Source organism: Bactrocera latifrons, unplaced genomic scaffold (genome assembly GCF_001853355.1).
Source record: "Bactrocera latifrons isolate USDA-ARS-PBARC rearing strain unplaced genomic scaffold, ASM185335v1 scaffold_318, whole genome shotgun sequence".
Taxonomy (NCBI): Eukaryota; Metazoa; Arthropoda; class Insecta; order Diptera; family Tephritidae; genus Bactrocera; species Bactrocera latifrons.
Genome location: NW_017536830.1, coordinates 107,385 through 125,217, shown reverse-complemented (window position 1 = coordinate 125,217; position 17,833 = coordinate 107,385). Strand labels below are relative to the sequence as shown.

General features: G+C 35.4%; 3 protein-coding genes across 7 annotated transcripts in view; 2 read left to right on the top strand and 1 right to left on the bottom strand.

Moving 5' to 3' along the window:
* Positions 1 to 3,718, bottom strand: part of LOC108970956 (dynein heavy chain 7, axonemal) — a 45,890-nt gene extending 42,172 nt beyond the window's left edge. Inside the window, exons 1-3 of the mRNA XM_018936697.1 lie at positions 3,439 to 3,718; positions 3,156 to 3,378; positions 2,874 to 3,089 (exon numbers count right to left, since the gene is read on the bottom strand). Of these exons, the coding sequence (XP_018792242.1) occupies positions 2,874 to 3,089; positions 3,156 to 3,378; positions 3,439 to 3,718 (719 nt within the window). The remainder of the gene's footprint in view (positions 1 to 2,873; positions 3,090 to 3,155; positions 3,379 to 3,438) is intronic.
* Positions 3,719 to 4,070: 352 nt separating this feature from the next.
* LOC108970949 (elongation factor Ts, mitochondrial) lies at positions 4,071 to 6,229 on the top strand. 2 transcript variants are annotated; one of them, XM_018936683.1, is made up of 4 exons: positions 4,071 to 4,133; positions 4,487 to 4,746; positions 4,809 to 5,057; positions 5,583 to 6,229. In XM_018936683.1, exons 2-4 carry the CDS (start codon positions 4,591 to 4,593, stop codon positions 6,093 to 6,095), a joined length of 918 nt encoding a protein of 305 aa, XP_018792228.1. In that variant the 5' UTR covers positions 4,071 to 4,133; positions 4,487 to 4,590; the 3' UTR covers positions 6,096 to 6,229. The 2 variants fall into 2 exon arrangements, with proteins under 2 accessions (XP_018792228.1, XP_018792229.1); XM_018936684.1 differs by having other exon boundaries at positions 4,127 to 4,168.
* A 1,117-nt stretch (positions 6,230 to 7,346) lies between these two features.
* LOC108970959 (villin-like protein quail) overlaps positions 7,347 to 17,833 on the top strand; it is a 29,748-nt gene continuing 19,261 nt past the window's right edge. The window contains exons 1-2 of one of the 4 annotated variants that reach the window (XM_018936703.1): positions 7,347 to 7,611; positions 10,001 to 10,186. In XM_018936703.1, the coding sequence (XP_018792248.1) occupies positions 10,142 to 10,186 (45 nt within the window). In that variant the 5' untranslated portion in view covers positions 7,347 to 7,611; positions 10,001 to 10,141. Of the gene's footprint in view, positions 7,735 to 8,335; positions 8,470 to 9,910; positions 10,187 to 17,833 lie in introns of those variants that run through there. The other 3 variants (XM_018936701.1, XM_018936700.1, XM_018936702.1) reach the window with 3 other exon arrangements.

Below are 17,833 nucleotides of genomic sequence, written 5' to 3'. Positions count from 1 at the left end.
AGTCAATCGGTTTAGTCAGCGATTAGTGGAAAATGTTAAAATATTTGAAATCGTGACGGAAATTTAAACGCGTACAGATTTGACGACTTATTTCATATTTGAAACTTATTACTTATTTCAAATATGAAATAACATAAATTTTGAGTTTATTTTTGTACACCGACCACATGCTGGACAGAGTATAATAGTTTTGTTCACCTAAAGGTTGCTTTAGCTACATATAGTATGTAGTACTCGTATATCCCTGTCTCTTATACACATCGACAGAGTATAATAGTTTTGTTCACCTAAAGGTTGCTTTAGCTACATATAGTATGTAGTACTCGTATATCCAATCCGACTGTTATGGGAACGATTCTTCATCGTCAACAGTGCCGACTGGGCATTAGATGTCGCTGCTTGTAATACAGTAGCCTTAAGCTGMTTCTGGCTGAGACGTGGCAGTTCAGCAGTACAGGAAGGCGCCATCTAGCAAAAGGCTGRTATATTTCCTCATTCATCCCATTATGATGGACTGCTTTATATGAAACCTCAGAAGGAGATGAATGAGAGAATACAACAGCTAATATGTTATCTAGCAGTAGATAACACGAGGAGTAGAGCGCTCCATTTTAAAACTCAATATGCAAGTCCAGGAAGAGGTGAAGCGGCCTGAGATATCAAGCCAATTATGGTTGGGAGTGAAGGATAAGACACTGCAAGAGATATCGTTAGTGAGGCGACAGAGCCTGTTGAAATTCACAAGCATTCTAAAGGATAACTATTCCTCATGCACTGCATAACCGCACTCCATCTTGTATCACTAAGAATCAAAAGTAATCTTTGCGTTGCTTATTAGCCTACGAAACTAAGGATAAATTATGTCTCTGATATCTGCTAAYTCTAAAGATATTTGTGAGATAATATCTTAATGAAATTGTGAATCCGRATGCAAAAAATAAACGCAAATGCCGGAAACTGCAAAATCGATGAGCTTGCTACWCCTTTCCCATATTCATCCGATTATAAACGAGTCGCTTTTTCAATGTATTGATGTATTCTGGCGTTGGACTTATGGACATCCAGTGAGTTTAGTAAGCGCTGGTTAATARTAAGAACTTTTGCCAAAGCTACATGGGCGAAAGCTAAGTGTAATCATCTTGTTACTTTGTACTCCATTGMGCGACTTTTGCCAGACAGAGATTACTCATGACTAAGTAGACACGGTTTAAACAAGCATAATAAATTTTTGATAAGGTCAAATGGCTTTCTATAAGGTTCTGGTAATGTACTTTTAGGAATTTATAATAGGTGATCCAAGTAAAGGCACCTCCTTATTTTGACAGATAACGCGTGAGTCATGTCAAGCTGTCACGTTGCGACGTTCGCAGCAATTTGAACTTACGTATGGAACCCTAGCGCATTTACGTCGTGGTTTTAAATTGAAAGAGTACAAAATACAGCTTGTGCAAGAACTGAAGCCGCTCGACCTTCCAAAGCGACATCGCTTCGCATAATGGGCTCTTGGAAAGATCAAAAAATTTCAGACGTTTTCGAGCCAAATTTTTCCCTACGATGTGACCCAATCCAAGCTCAGTGAGTACGTAAACAAGCAAAATTGCCGCATTTGGGGCGAAGAGCAACCTAAAGAATTTCAAGTGCTGCCATTGCTTCCAGAAAAAGCAACGGTTTGGTGTGGTGTGTTGGCCGGTGCAATCATCGGACCGTATGTATTGAAAAATAATGCCCGTGAGAACGTAACTGTCAATGGCGATGGTAACCGAATATGGTATTTGATGCCTGTAATGGAAGGTCGTGATTTCGGCGACTTTGGTTGCAACAAGTCGGCGCCACTTCCCACACTTCGCAATARCCAATGGATTTATTGAGAGAACGCTTCGATGGACAGTAAATTTCACGTTTTGGTCSAGTCCATTGGCCACCAAGATTGTCTGATATCCATCATTAGACTCTTTCCTGTGAGAATATGTAAAGTATAAAGTCTATGCGGATAATCCCGTGTATCAATCGCCAGTTACCAGTCGAAATGTTCGAATGAGTTATCAAAAATTGGACTTAATAGATGGACCATCTCAGACGTAACCGCGCCCAACATTAGAAAGAGATAATCTTAAAAAAACTAATTCCAAAGAATGATCTYCCATATGATAAGAAACATTCCCCATTAAATATGAAATGCCTGTGTTTTTTTCGTTAAGAAGTAGGGAACCTCGAAATGGGCACCCTTTAGGTAACACACTCCAAATAAATTTCTGCTGAAGTGTTTTGATATAAACCATCCATGCAGTCGCCGCCTTGAAGCAGAAGAAGCATCAAGAGGTCCTTCCTCAATTACGTCGATGACATAAGACARTATGTGGACCAGACTACGGACACAACTAACTTCAGACATGCACTGACCGCCATTCACAGCGGAGCAATAAACATCTTCACCCACTCCCTCTCAGTAGATGGCATGCTTGGAGGCAAACTCCTTGAGTTCTGAATACTATAGCAAGTTAAACTACTTATCCCGAATCGACCCCGACATATCAAATATATAACCAGCCTCCAAAGAGTCCCTGCAGCTAACCCTACACATCTGACACCCCTCTCCGTATGGTCCGAAACCGCCGAAACGGCACGCTTCCTACARTTATATGTCCTCGACGATAACTTATCACCTTAACGGGGGCTAGATAACCATTGCAACAAAAACAACAACAACGGTACATAAAAGACGACCGAGTACTTCGATTATGAGATGAATTCTGCCGTTACAACAACAACAACAACAACATTATGAGATGAGCGTTTTAGTAAGTTGCTTAAGTAACAACTGAATTATGATACTAGTCACTAAAAATTAAATTAAAATCGAGTTTGAAACTCACCGATAACGCCAGCGATTCATCATTATTTTTATTTCCTTCCTTTCTGGGGTCAAAGCTAGCTCATGGCCTTTACGTAGGCTGGGTAATGAATTATTCAAAACAAAATCAATAACAGCTTTCTTCATGGCGAAAGTGTAGTCTGCTTTAATTTCACTAATCGTTTCATTGAGTTCGGTGCGCCATTTATTTAACTCCGGCCTTATGAGTATTGTAATTCTTAAAAAATATATTATTTATTTTTATGATACGGCTTATGATTATTAATTCCACARGAGCACTGACCTGTTCAGCAAACGTTTGCCCATCGGGGCCACGTGGATTGTGTCAATGCCATGCTTGATGTAATAGTAGTAACGCAACATTTGCTTTTCTTCTTTATTCGGAAATTTGTCATCACCTTCGCTTGGCGGCATATCGACGTCTTCATCTTCGCAGGCAATTAGTTCYACTAATTTCTTGCGAAAGTTCTCACGTTCCAAGCGCATCTCCATGTAAGTGCGAACTCCTGTCGAGCGTATAAATATCAGAGTTGGATGACATTGTCATAATGAACACTTTTACTTACGTTCTTTCTTCCTCACTTTCTGCTTATTCTTCGAGCGCATTTCCCGTGTGTGGCACAATAGACTATCCGGCAGAGACGTGGAAATCATTCGRCCATCGAATATTGCAGACGTACACTCGGGCATATTCAGCTCGTACCAAAGGCGTCGTGATCGGTAGCGYGGATTAGCGCGAGATTTTAAAATGCTGTTTAGGACATCCGGTTTGGGGCGATTGTAGACTAATTTCAAATTGGAACAGGGTCGCTTAACGGCTCCGGTAGAAGTAGACGGTTGAGACATATTGTAAAAGCTGTTATTTAAAAAATTATTTTCTCTGTTCAATTCAATAGATTTCAGAAATAAATTTTCTACACGTAGACGTTATGATCGACACAGAAATTATTTCAAAGGCTTTGTGAATGAAATGAAAGCAAGTGAATAATTCACCCCACACAATGTATACACTTTACGAATTTTAACAATACCGCCAAATTTAGAAAGTATAAATTTCACCAAAAAATGTACACTTCCGCTATCCGCTATCCGCAAAATCGCGACATCTGTTTGTAGATTTTTTAGCTAACAATCATTAGCACCATCCGCAATAAAACAGCTGATGGAATGCGATGTTTTAAAACAACAATATGTCAATTTGACAGCCATAATCGCACACATTTCATTGTGCAATCAAAAAAACTGGAAAACTGCAGAAAATGTAATTACCGGCTTATTTATWTTATTTTACAAGAAGTAATAAAAAGAACCTTATCGGTGGCTGAATTTACTTTATTTAAAAGCTGTTACGTATCTACACGAATTCCACTTAACATACAATGATAAATATCTTAAGAAATTTACAAGTGATTCGTCGATAAGGGATAATGTAGTTTTAAGAAATTGGATTTTTAATAAAATTGCGTGTTATTATTATSTGTAGTTTATTTCAAATGATATTTTTTCGAACTCACTCAAACAATGCACTCACATCGGTTGTTTGTTGCTTACTGTGTTTGCATTTGTTTTCTATRAATAAACATGAAACAATRTAACTTTTGGTTTCCTTGGCAGCTCTCTTGCACGTGTCGTTCCCGTARGCAGGCAACAAGTTTGGAGCATTGCAGTTAGTTGGTTATATCCTCATAAGGAAGCTAAATTATTTAAGTGAAATAAAGATGTTGTTGCAACAATTCACCCGCGCATTCCACACCACACGTATAGCGTTAGCCGGTGTTGAGAAGAGTGCTTTGGCCACGCTGCGCAAGAAGACCGGCTACACATTCGCCAATTGCAARAAGGCACTGGAAAAACATAATAACGACATCAATGCGGTAAGTATTAAATGAGCTATTATTTTATAAGTATTTTGTTTACGAAATTTGTGTGTTTACAGGCTGAAAAATGGTTGAACGAACAAGCCCAAAGTTTGGGTTGGTCAAAAGCCACAAAACTTGCAGAAAGGACAACAGCACAGGGTTTAGTAGGTGTGCTTATTCACGGCAACATCGGTGCTATGGTTGAAGTCAACTGTGAAACCGACTTTGTTGCACGCAATGAGCATTTCAAGAATTTTGTCGATCACGTGTCACGCATTTGTGCTAAGTATACTGAAACTACAGATTTCGATGGTGATTTATGGAAGGTACGGAAGAAAAAGCTAATGATTGAGTATTATCAGTTTTGCAACGTGTGATATTAATTTGGCGTCACAGCCTAATAGAATAATTCGAAGAATTGAACATATCAGTTTTTGATAAAAGGTTAAACAAAAAGCTTAGTGGTGCTGACTTAAAGTAAGATTTTTAAGATCATATCATTAAAGCACTTTTCATTGTGTTTTAAATACCTCTGTAATTWTATAATAGTAAATATAACATCGAACGCCAACGGGAAAACGTCGAAGACYGTATAAAATATATGTATTATTGATCAGCATGATAAGCTGAATCGATTTAACTTTCTGCCCGTCGGTGTATACGTGAACTAATTCTTACATTTTTAAGATATTGATTCGAAAATTGGCTCACGTCCTTTTCTCTTCAAGAAGCTGCTCATTTATCGGATACGCCGATGTTTTCTGTACCCAAAACATAAGTTTTATATTTTTGTTTCTAGATTTGTTTCAATATCGTTACTAATTTTATTAATTCATTTTTTTAACCAACAGCTCGGATTCGARGCTGAAGCGCTGAAGAACCTCCGGACGGCAGATGGCAAAACACTAGGAGACCACCTGGCGTTACTCATTGGGACTGTGGGAGAAAATGCTTCAATTAAACGTGCGATATGCTTTAAGACCAGCAATGATTTGCAATTAGCTGGGTATGCTCATCCGACAGCCACAAATGTGGCTGCAGCCGAGAACACTACACAAATCGGCAAATATGGAACAATTGTGGCTTTTCGTGGTTCTGAAGTAGATGATGAACTTCAGAAAAATCTTTGCCAGCATATTGTTGGTCTTAACCCCGTGAAGATTGGCGAAGAAGGAAAAGATAAACCAGTGGCTAATAAAGATGAYGAGACATGTCTCATACACCAAGAATACTTGCTAGACCCCGATCGCACAGTAAACGATGTCTTAAAGGAAAATAACGTCACAATCATTGATTATCAGCGATACGAATGCGGTGAGGCAACAAAGAACGAGCGGTTGGAACAGGCTGAAGTAAGCAATTAATTGCGTATGCTTGAGAATCTGTAATGTTATATAATCCATGAATTGTTGTTTTAAACTTAGTCATTGCTAAATTTCAAATTAAAATTTATAGAAATATGAACAAAAATAAATATTCACAATTAAATAAATTTCACAAATAATAATACGTTTATTGTTTTCGTTCCACCAGACATAAGTATGTATGTATGTGTACAAGTTCACATTATTCATACATAATTTATATAGACAGACATAACAGAATATTTACATCGACACGCAAGTATATAGCAACCCTTCGACCGATGAGAGTTGTCACACTATATACATATGTATGTATGTATATTTATGTACATATGCATATAGATGGTTCAACCACACTYTGTACTGGCGGATCTACGCATGAGCGCCTTCAACCAAAGACCTCTTTTTTAAGCTTTGAAACAACGCATGTGCACAGGTATACCAACAGAACAGGTGAGAGAAATTATGCAGATTATGGGGAGTTTAAAATGTTCTCTATTATGTGTAWTTATACATACATACATATGTATTCATWATAAGAGTACACAATACTGTGATTATAACCAAAAATAAGTGTGTTGAATAAAATTAAAGAACAAAAGGGGGAATGCTTAGTCAGCTACTAGGGCAATGGCAAATGCGTTCAACGRCATCGCATGCCGGCATGTTTGCGTATGGATCCAAATGTATACATATGTATGTATGTGTAAATTTTAAGCCATGGATTTGTACTTGCTAGTGCAATTAYGTCATATTGTATAAAATTGGGAATATTTAATCTTCTTGTTAGAATTAATTTTAATTTTTAGATTTTGCAAAAAAAACTACTTACATCAGAAAGTGTATACAAACATTACACAAATAATACATACATATACTTTTATCAAATAATTAATGAAACTAAATTTTATACATATATTTTTGGTGGTCGTAAAACGTGTCCTTTTAGAGGTCACCCGAATCCCTTTTGTTTTAAATATATTCACAATTTAACGTAACACTGCATGAAATACATATATCTGCATGTATGTGTGTATRTTTCGAAATAATGATCCACAAAAGGTGACTGCCACAACAACAATAAAAACGCAACATTTACTAACTTTTCGCTTTTTCAGCTCCATTTTTAAATGTCTACCAACAACCAACAACCAGCAGCACACAGTTTTTCTGCTCACCAAAACAATGGAAAAATGTTTAAAAGATTACAACAATAAAATCATAAAAACTTAGCTCTTAAAAACAGTAGCAAAAACAACATAAACAATAACAAAACCATTTCGTTTCGGACATTAAAGGTCTCTACAACTTTTTTGTTGCAATTGTTGTTGTTCGTAATGGCACATTGTTGTTTAGGTTTAGTGGAGTTTGAAAAACATATGCAGATATGTAATTAAAGTTCGCGCGCTGTTCGTCGGTCACTCAGTTATGAATTTTCTGATTTCACGCACTCATCGCCGGACTCGCATAAACRCACCATTACACTAATTTAAATTTAAAACCAAAACCGAAAAAAGTACGCCTGTTTTATTATAAAGTGACCTGTGCATTAATTCCACGGTTTCGCTGGCCGAAAGGGCAAAATACAATAATTTCTGAAAAATCATGTTTTAGGATTTCGTAGATAGGACAACAGCAGGTGAATATTCGTTAGAGTTGAAATTTGAGAGAAATTATAAAAACGGTAACGGTGTGTTAATGAAGTGCAACGAATGCCGYGTTTGACAGTGACAGTGATCGATTATAAATGAAAGATGATTTAAAGCAAACTGGTGAAAAATGCAAAGAAAGCTACAGTAAATGCATACAWATGTATGTRCATATATGTACATTGGAAAATATATTGAAARAATTATAAATACTACCAGCTAATAATATTTAAAACAGTTCAGATGCCTTGCCAGAATTGCGCAACAGAAAACCACATGCACTAATTAACATTTGTTTTACTTCGATAACAAAACTGCAGGGATTTAATATGCATATGTATATGCACTTTCATAGAGGCTTATAATACCTTTCACAGGTGTATGTCTTGACCTTGCTTTATATTTTATACTAAGGGTCCTATCTGAACAGTTAGTTCGGATATTTTAGTGATGACTAGAACTAGATATTACCTAATTTTGTAATGATGCCTTGTCAAATAAAARGGTTTTAGGTGCAAGGACTTAAGTTTAGTTCGCCAATTTGTRTGGCAGCTACAGTTACGAACATAAAATAGAATCAACCTTAGTACTAATTTTTTGTTCTAAAAAAAAATTTAATTTCATTTTAATTCAACAAAATATATTTATATTACTTACTCCATGACAAGTGTTATTGGCAACAGTAAAAATATTGGAAACAACTTATAAATAGTGCAAAAACAAAGGTAAAATACACGTTTCGAAAATTTCGGAGGWCAAAATAATTGAATCAAAATATCTTTCATAAATAAAATAGTTTTTAAAAGTAATAATAAAAAAAAATGTTAGTAATTTGTAGTGTAATCTAATACAGATGCATACATTATAGGCATTGCATTGACCGAAATAGACTATGGKGCCCTGTGGGAAAGTTCCGGTTTTACAGGTTCAATTTTTTCCTTAAAGATTTTCCATAAGTTATCGATTGAATTCAAATCTGCTGTGTGTACCGGCCAAGCCATAACATCAGCATCAACATGATCTGAAAACCATTTTTTTTGCAAAATCTGAAGTATGTTGAAGTCCACATTGAAAAGTAATTACATTCAACATATGCGAGTACAACTTTATCTAAAATAAGTAATTAAGTATATATACATATATGGCGGTCCATGTTTGCCTATATCCAAAAAATAGGTCGGAACCACGCTATCAGAAACAACCCTAAACCAATATATTGCCGCCACGGGGTTTGAAGGACTTAGTCGTGTAGTGAACGCACATTTCCTTTTTTTTTTTTGTTGACGTCGAGCTCAAATTCAACCATCATTTCCTATCATACTTGCAATAATTTTATATTCAAACCATAGAATGTCGATCCATTTTGTTTTTAATTTTCAAAACCACACTAACTAAAGAGTAGTTTTGCAAACTGAATACGATTGCWTCTATGSCGTTAGCTCAACATTGRCACCTTACGGGACAATGTGCCGAAAAGATTCAAGTCCTTTTGTTACCGTTCTTGAAGAAATGTGTGCACCTAATCCTTGTTGAATGACTACGGATTTTTGAACAACGTTTTATTATTTTATTTTAATATTCTTTCTACAGATCAAATTAARCTAATATAACTACTTAGTTCGATTTTAAATTCAAAATTTTCGGCTTATGAAACTATTTTGAGATTTATTCTAATATTTTGTCATTAAAAAAAAGGCACGCTATTTACATTTTCCAAATTACATTTAACTGTAAAACTGAAAAATGTTATCCATTCATCTTTTTAAGAAAAAAAAATTTACTACATGAATGAAAAATTTTATGATACCATTGCTTCAAGACAAACCTTTGATTCTATTTTATTGCACGTAACGTTTATCTATAGTCGTCCGATCTTAAAAATTCTTCGGATATTAAAGCATTCCTCTTCTTCCAGTCGTTCCTTCGTTTTGTATTGTGGCGCCAATTGGAGATTCCAAACGAAGCCAGATTCTTTTCCACCTGGTCTATCCAACGSAGTRGAGGTCGTCCTCTTCCTCCGGCGGGTACTGTATGGTATACTTACAGTACAGTACATATTTTGTAGAGCGCCAGTGTTTCCTTCTGGTTACAGATTTCGTGACAAATAATATATACATATATATAACATGTTGAGGATATAAAAGTTCACTTTTCTCCATTTTTCAGTCAACAAAACACTGTAAAGTTTATGTTAGAAAAATAACGTTTTAAACAGCGATAGCAGTGGAGTATATACTTACATACATATATATATAGTGCATACACCTTGCTATTAATAATTAACAGCTGGATTTTCACATTTTTACTGTAAAATAATATTTAAGTATTAACTGTTTTGTTTTTGTTCACAAGTGTTAAAAAATCCAAGACGTTTTCAAATTTTCTGATAAAGGAGCTATGAATCAACGATTAGCAATGCTGCAATTCAATTTCATCAGGCAGGTAAGTAAACAAATACCTTTACATAAATAACATTATTAAGAAAACTTACTATTATAATAAATATTGGGTAGTCGAAAAAGTCTTTTCGTATTTCTGATCAAATTTCAACTTATTATACTCTTGCAACCAGTTGCTACAGAGTATTAAAGTTTTGTTCACCTAGCAATAGATATACATACATATAAGTGATCGGGATGTCGAAAAAATTTGAAATCCGGTTGACTGTCGGTCTGTCCATCCGTGCAAACTTTAACTTGAGTAAAAATTGAGATATCTTGATGAAACTTGGTATGTAGGTTCCTTAGTACAAAAAAAACTCCGAGTTCGTAGATGGGTATAATCAGACCACTCCCACGCCCACAAATCGCCATTAACCGAAAACACATAAAGTGCCATGACTACTGAATTAAGATATAAAACTTTAATTTGGTACAGAGGATTCTAGTAGCAAGGCGCACTTTTTGGCAAATTTTTTTTTTAAAGTGGGTGTGGCCTCGCCCTCTAAAAAGTTTAACGAATATACGAAGCTACAACGACCAAATTTGTTGAGTACAAATCTTCAGCCGTCAGTGTGAAAATGGATGAAATCGGTGAATAAACCCTCTCACTCCCCATTTAACGGTACTATTAAAAACCACAAAAAGCGCGATAAATCTATAACTAAATACGCTAAATTTTACCACCGAGATGTTATGAAAGCCGGTATGAAAATTSAACGATGGGTGTGGTACCGCCTACTTTTTAGCGAAATCCCATATCTCGAGACCCGTCCAACCGATTTCGACAAAATTTTGTTGGTGGCATTCTTCTTATGTTATTATGTCTCAGTGTGAAAATGGTCTAATCGGATCCTACTACAACCAYGTCTATTTCTCATATATGCAGCACAATCTTAAATTCCACTTGATTCGGTTGCACGRAAGCTATAATACCCTTCCTAAATACAAAATATTCCTTACAAGAACGTAATTTTGATAGATCCGTTATGACTATTATATACTATAGTGAACCGATCTGAACAATTTCTTCGGAGAATAAACCATATTTCTTGAAGATATCTCCTCAAATTAAAAGGCTTTCCATTCAAATATTTTATTACGATAGTTCAGTTTGTATGGCAGCCGCATGCTATAGTGGTCAGACATCGGCGATTCCGACAAATAAGCAGCTTTTTGAAGAAAAACAGACAAGACAATTTCAGATCGATATCTCAAAAACTGAGGACCTAGTTCACATATACACATACGGACGGACRTGGTTAAATTGACTCAGCTCGTCATGCCTTATTCATAGTATATTTTAAATTCCACTTGATTCGTTCAGTTTCCAGTACACCTTATCAAGAAGGAATTAATATAACGCGATAAAACTTTGCACGACTAATATCTTCAGTGTGTGCCACCTCATGTCCAAACATTTTTTAAATCCAATAAAACCTGCTCCAGCCCCAAACATATTTTAAATCCAATAAAACCTGTTCCAGCCCTTAGGTACCGAGCATGTGGACCCCGGTACCTATAACTGACTTGATCGAAAATAGCCGTCATGTGTGAGGTATATAATTGAAATTCAGGGATAGTACTTCTCTGACAAATGGTATGTCTGTATATCAAAAATGAGTTGATTTGGACAAATGCTTCCCTAAGCCCCCATATACCTAATATAAAGATAATCGAACTTCCAGGTGACTTATTACCGCATATGTTGGCCAATATGTGAGTTATCCCAATGGAAATAAGAGAACGTGTTTTATTCATAACAGTGTATCTTTCGCCTCTAATAGAAAAATTTGTGCGAATTCTTGGCTTTACTTTACTCTATAAGATTGGCTTTACACCTTAAAGTATTTCCGTGGTTTGAAAGTTACAAAAGGTTCGGTTGCCCCGAACTTAGCCCATCCTTACTTGTTTTTTTTATATTTATACTAATAAATAAATAAAAAAAATATGTACCTACCATTTTGGTCGACCACTTTTTACCATTTTCAAACCCTATGTGGTTTAAAACAATGTGATTAAGGGGGGAGGGGGTGAGGTTTTCGTGGTAAAAAACTTACTTTTTATGCGAATTATTTAAGTAAAAATTGATTTTATTCTGAGCTTTTGTACATTGTTGAGCAAACTTTTGACAATATAGGGTTTGAACAGCAATTACTCATCTGAAGAACAACAAACCGGCGGCGGTCGATGGATTGCCGGCCGAACTCAAAACTAAAGGACTTCCCTGGGTCGTTCGATACCTAACGAGGTTTGCGACTTCTTCAATCTACTGCTGGAGTAAATAATACTTTCTACAGGTTGGACRAAAAAGCGAAGCAAATGGGACTGGTAGTGAACAAGGGCAAGACGAAATATCTCCTATCATCAAACAGACAATTGGCTCCCACGTMACTGTTGACGGTCATAGCCTCGAAGTCGTACTAGCATTAACCCCAACAAACTCAGCCTAAACCCAACCCAGAATAACTCTTGCCAACAGGTGTTTTTTCGGACTGAGTAGGCTATTGAGATGTAAAGTCCTCTCCTCACGAGCAAAACCAAATTTCACAAATAACTTATCATCTCCATCATGCTATATGGTGCAGAGGCATGGACGATGATATTATTTGATGCGGCCGATTAATGTTCCTTTGCGTATTGTCAACGGCGAATACCGCAGTCGATGGAACGATAAGCTGTACGAGATTTACAAAGACATTGGCATAGTTCAGGTCACGTTGTCCGAATAGATGAAAATACTCCAGCTCTGAGACTATTCGACGCAGTAACCGCCGGGGAAAGCAGAGCAAAAGAAAGACATCCACACCGTTAGAAAGGCCAAGTGTGGAAGAACCTGGCTACACTTGGAATCTCCAAATGGCGCCAAACAGTGAAAAGGAAGGAAGGCTAGCGCACCGCGTAACCGATGCCTACGCCAATGAAGAAAAAGAACTTCCACCCCGATCCTAAACAACTAATTTCAAAATAATTTATGTTTTTATTAAGACGCAACATTGTAAAGTTGTAATTAAAACAATATGTGAACAATTTCTTAGGATGTCACATCTCGTGGTTAAATATTATGAATTCCTTGAAAAATCATAAGTTGAATCACATAAGGTTATAATTATGAAAGCTCACGTAAAATGGCATTGTTCTTTTCGTGGTTCGTTATTCAATATCAATGAAGTTCGGTAATAAGAAAATACACACAAATGCAATTTTATGCCTATACATACTAAACACATGTACATATTTATGTCGCGCATTCCTGTTGAATTATGTGTCAGAAATCAATGAAGCCGTCAATTACAATTGCTGGAGCCGAAACAAAAACACTTATGCGTAACAAAAAATCAATAGTTAGATAAATGATTGGAACAATGCAACATTGAAGATACGGGGACCAAAGTTGTGTGAATGCATTTGCGTACCTGAAAGAAAAAACAATCTGAATGGRAAGTTAATTTGTTATTGTTTATCAATTTACATGCTGATATTGTGCCGGCATTGATAAAAAGTTATATGTGCGGATACACAGTAATTTGCTTATCAGCGCCATTGATGTTGTTTTTTATGATTAWTATTTGCATCTGTTGGGATGAGAGGCGTGCAGAGTGGGCGGGATGTCCACATGATGACAATGATATTGCCATKCTTATTGAAATATTTACGACACAAATAATAAAGACATAAAAGCCAAACAGACGAAYGTACACTATATATATAACACATACATTCATATGTATATGTATAGATAAAAASAACAGACGATCGTGACTAATTGCTATGATTGAGTGTGAGAGGCAAATTTATTTGCATTTATCTCAAATCTCTGAAGAACACTACACACCGAAGATGAACAACTTTAATTAAGGCAACGGTAAACAAAACTTTTCAAAAGAAATCTAAAGAAAGCTGTGTAGAAATAACCAAAAAATGGTTTTAAAATACATAAATATATGTATGCGTATATATGTACATATWTACTTATATACAAGTAATTTATTTGAAGCTACTTTTGTCTAGTTGGAGACGTTGCGCCGTACTTCCGGCAATCAAATAATAATCAGCGCTGGTCAGCAAAGTTCTCACAAGCTCACTTCRGGGCAGGTAGCTTCATTCATATTCATATAAATGTCTGTGAGTATGTACTGCGGTGCACAGAAATAACCGCGAGCGCCAAGCGATCCGGAAGCCACATTAAGAATGTGCAGTGGCCAAGCTATCCCTACCTTTCATAGACGTAATTGGGTCAGTAGCAAATATACATCAATGGGAATATGTACGCGGATCGTTGAATAATAAAACAAGCAAAACCTTAACTTCAGTTGCTCCGGAGCTATAATACTCTTCATAAATACAAAAGATTCCTTGCAAGAACGTATTTTTAATAGATCAGTTTGTATGCTATGGTGATACGATCTGGACAATTTCTTCCGAGAGTAAACCATCTTGAAGATATCTCCTCAAATTAAGAAGATTTCCATAYAAGCATTTTATTACGATCTTTCAGTTTGTGCAGCAACTATATGCTGTAGTGGTCAAATATCGGCGATTCCGACAAATAAGCAGCTTCTTGGAGAGAAACAGACGTGTGTACAATTTCAGATCGTTATCTCAAAAACTGAAGGCTTAGATCACATATACACAGACACACCGTCGTAGCTAAATCCACCCAGCTTGTCRTGGGTTTCGTGAACATGAACGGGGTATATTTCAGATTATAAAAACCACAAAATATGCGAATTTGAAAACTAAAACTTCTTCGCAAATAAATTATTTAAGGACTGGTGGTTTTCCATTCAATATATAAAGATAAATTTCATAGCAAATTGAATAAAATACCAGAAATATCGTACGCCTGAAGAATGATAACAACACGAAACGTCATAATTGAAACGACGTGTCAGCTCTTCTCTCAACTTTTCTTTTATTTTTATAGCCAAGCGGGACTTAAGACCGGAATGGTTCATTAAGTTAGGTTATGGAGAGAGGTCAATGTGGTTTTAGTTTGGAACATAGCGAACAACATTTGGGTATCGAGTTAAATAAGTACTGTAAAAAAGAAACACTGGAAAATCAGATGCTATGTCTGATATGTAGGGGTCAGCATCTGAGGTTGGGTGTCCGTCGCTAAAACAATCTCTGTTATAACTACATTTTCGCATAAGAATTTGCATGCATCGWAGCATTGAAGTATTTAGGGGGAAGCAAATTTTAGAGTCTACAGACCTCACGATTAAACTTAAGAGTTTTGATGATTGCACCAAATACGAATTGTTATTATTTTATTTTTTCGTAATTATACTGGCACATTGCTAATTATATATTTAAACATGTTRAAAACTAGGTAATAACATATTTACTTTTCATTATTCACTGCAGCAAGTGAAAACAGTGCGTGCTTAAAGGAGAGTCTGCAAAAAACATTAAGTTTTTCCTTAACTCTTTTTAAATATTTTCTAACAGTATTAAACACATTCGCTTTTATAGTATAACATATTTTATTATTATCTTTAAGTTGGTGGTTAATTAAGAGGAAAACATATACTTTATTTTAAAGACTACGAAAGTAATGCYTTTACCAACAGCGTGAGCTAAGTTTATGGCTAAAGAAAGTCACTGAACCGTAAGCAACYGCTTAAACGAATTGAACTCACGAATATTCCGACAATGCCTTATACTCGTAGTATACATACAGTGTGATAAATTGATAAAAACCCATAGCTGATAATTATTTTATGTAATGTCTAATGGACTTACAACTAGATGAATACAGTGATTGTTATAATACCACTTTGTTTACTTTCCAATGCACAGTTTTTAGAGTCACAAATAATATTCACCACAAACCATGTACAGTGTTCTACCATAGGTGATCTATTTTTTATACTATCAATGGAGGGGCTATTTGTTCCGTAAAATGGAACTTAGGTACGTCTCCTAAAAAGTTATTTTATTCATATTTTTATCTTAATACGCCCAAAATAAGCAGCAAAATTTTTGGCGATGAAATACTGTTACATTCTTTCATAGAAAATGATCTCTCCCCACAGTCGACTGTTTACTTTCGGGATTATTCGCAAAATTTCACGATTCATCACATCTCACAATGGCATAGACGTGTTTCTATACATCGTTATCGCATATTTTTAATATTTCTCTCGACCAATCAATACTAGCCCTTTTTCGAGCGATTAACAGATTGTGTAGGATAAAAAGAGAACAAATTTTGCTTATAGTCAAATGTTCATAAAATCTGTCTCTTATACACATCTAGATGTGTATAAGAGACAGCTTAATGGAGGGGCTATTTGTTCCGTAAAATGGAACTTAGGTACGTCTCCTAAAAAGTTATTTTATTCATATTTTTATCTTAATACGCCCAAAATAAGCAGCAAAATTTTTGGCGATGAAATACTGTTACATTCTTTCATAGAAAATGATCTCTCCCCACAGTCGACTGTTTACTTTCGGGATTATTCGCAAAATTTCACGATTCATCACATCTCACAATGGCATAGACGTGTTTCTATACATCGTTATCGCATATTTTTAATATTTCTCTCGACCAATCAATACTAGCCCTTTTTCGAGCGATTAACAGATTGTGTAGGATAAAAAGAGAACAAATTTTGCTTATAGTCAAATGTTCATAAAATTTTGAAGGTATGCTAGTGCTACTAACGCCCATAGTTGTCTCAGTCTAATGATACGTCATATGATCGCTAGTTTCCGGAACATCAATAAATTTTTTAAGACCTTCCAGAAATTCGGCTTGGAGTGATCTACGACTTCGTTTATATTCACCACAACATCGATAAACGAGCTTCTTGATAGACCTTCATTATCAAAATTTGAATTAAGTTCATATATGCACTCTTGATGAGTTAATCCACTTTGTAAGTTGTAAAAACTAATCAAATGTTCCCGATTTAATTCTATTTTTTTGCTCGAGAGGAATATTTTAAGTGACTATTAACAACACAAATAGCACTCTAATGCTGAGTATGCATACTCTCAAAAATTTGAAACTTTACGATAAAATTATAAGTTTCTAGTTTTCTACTAGTGTTGCCAAATTCCGAAATGTAAAAGGCTACCTAGGTATACTATATGCTATAATAGATGGACTTGGACAATTTCATCTGAGTTTGCACCTTCACCGTGGACAATAGTATCTTCAATCTTGTCTAATAAAAAAATTTCTCATATATTAATAATAAATTAGTTCAGCTAGTGTGACAGCTATATGYTATAGTAATAATATCGCTGGTTCGGGAAAATAAGCCGCTTTTTTGGGAGAAAAGSTCGTGTGCGAAATTTCAGATCGATATCTCGAAAACTGATAGACATGATCATTGATAATTCTGGATTTTACAAACTTCGTGGCAAACTTAACTTAACTCACTCTGTTCAGGGTATAAATATATATGTAGCTTTTATTTTCTGTAGAAGGGCTTATTATAATAATTAGTCTTGCAATATGTTTGCGCAAAATTACAGTTATAATTACACCTTTTTTTGTTAATAAGGAATTTAAAATGTAACAAACCATTGCTAAAACATATAAAGACAASTTAAATGAAAGTAAAGAGTTTCCCAAACATAAAATTATAGATTGAGTGCACCTTAATTACATATCAAATATGAGTTCATATTTTCG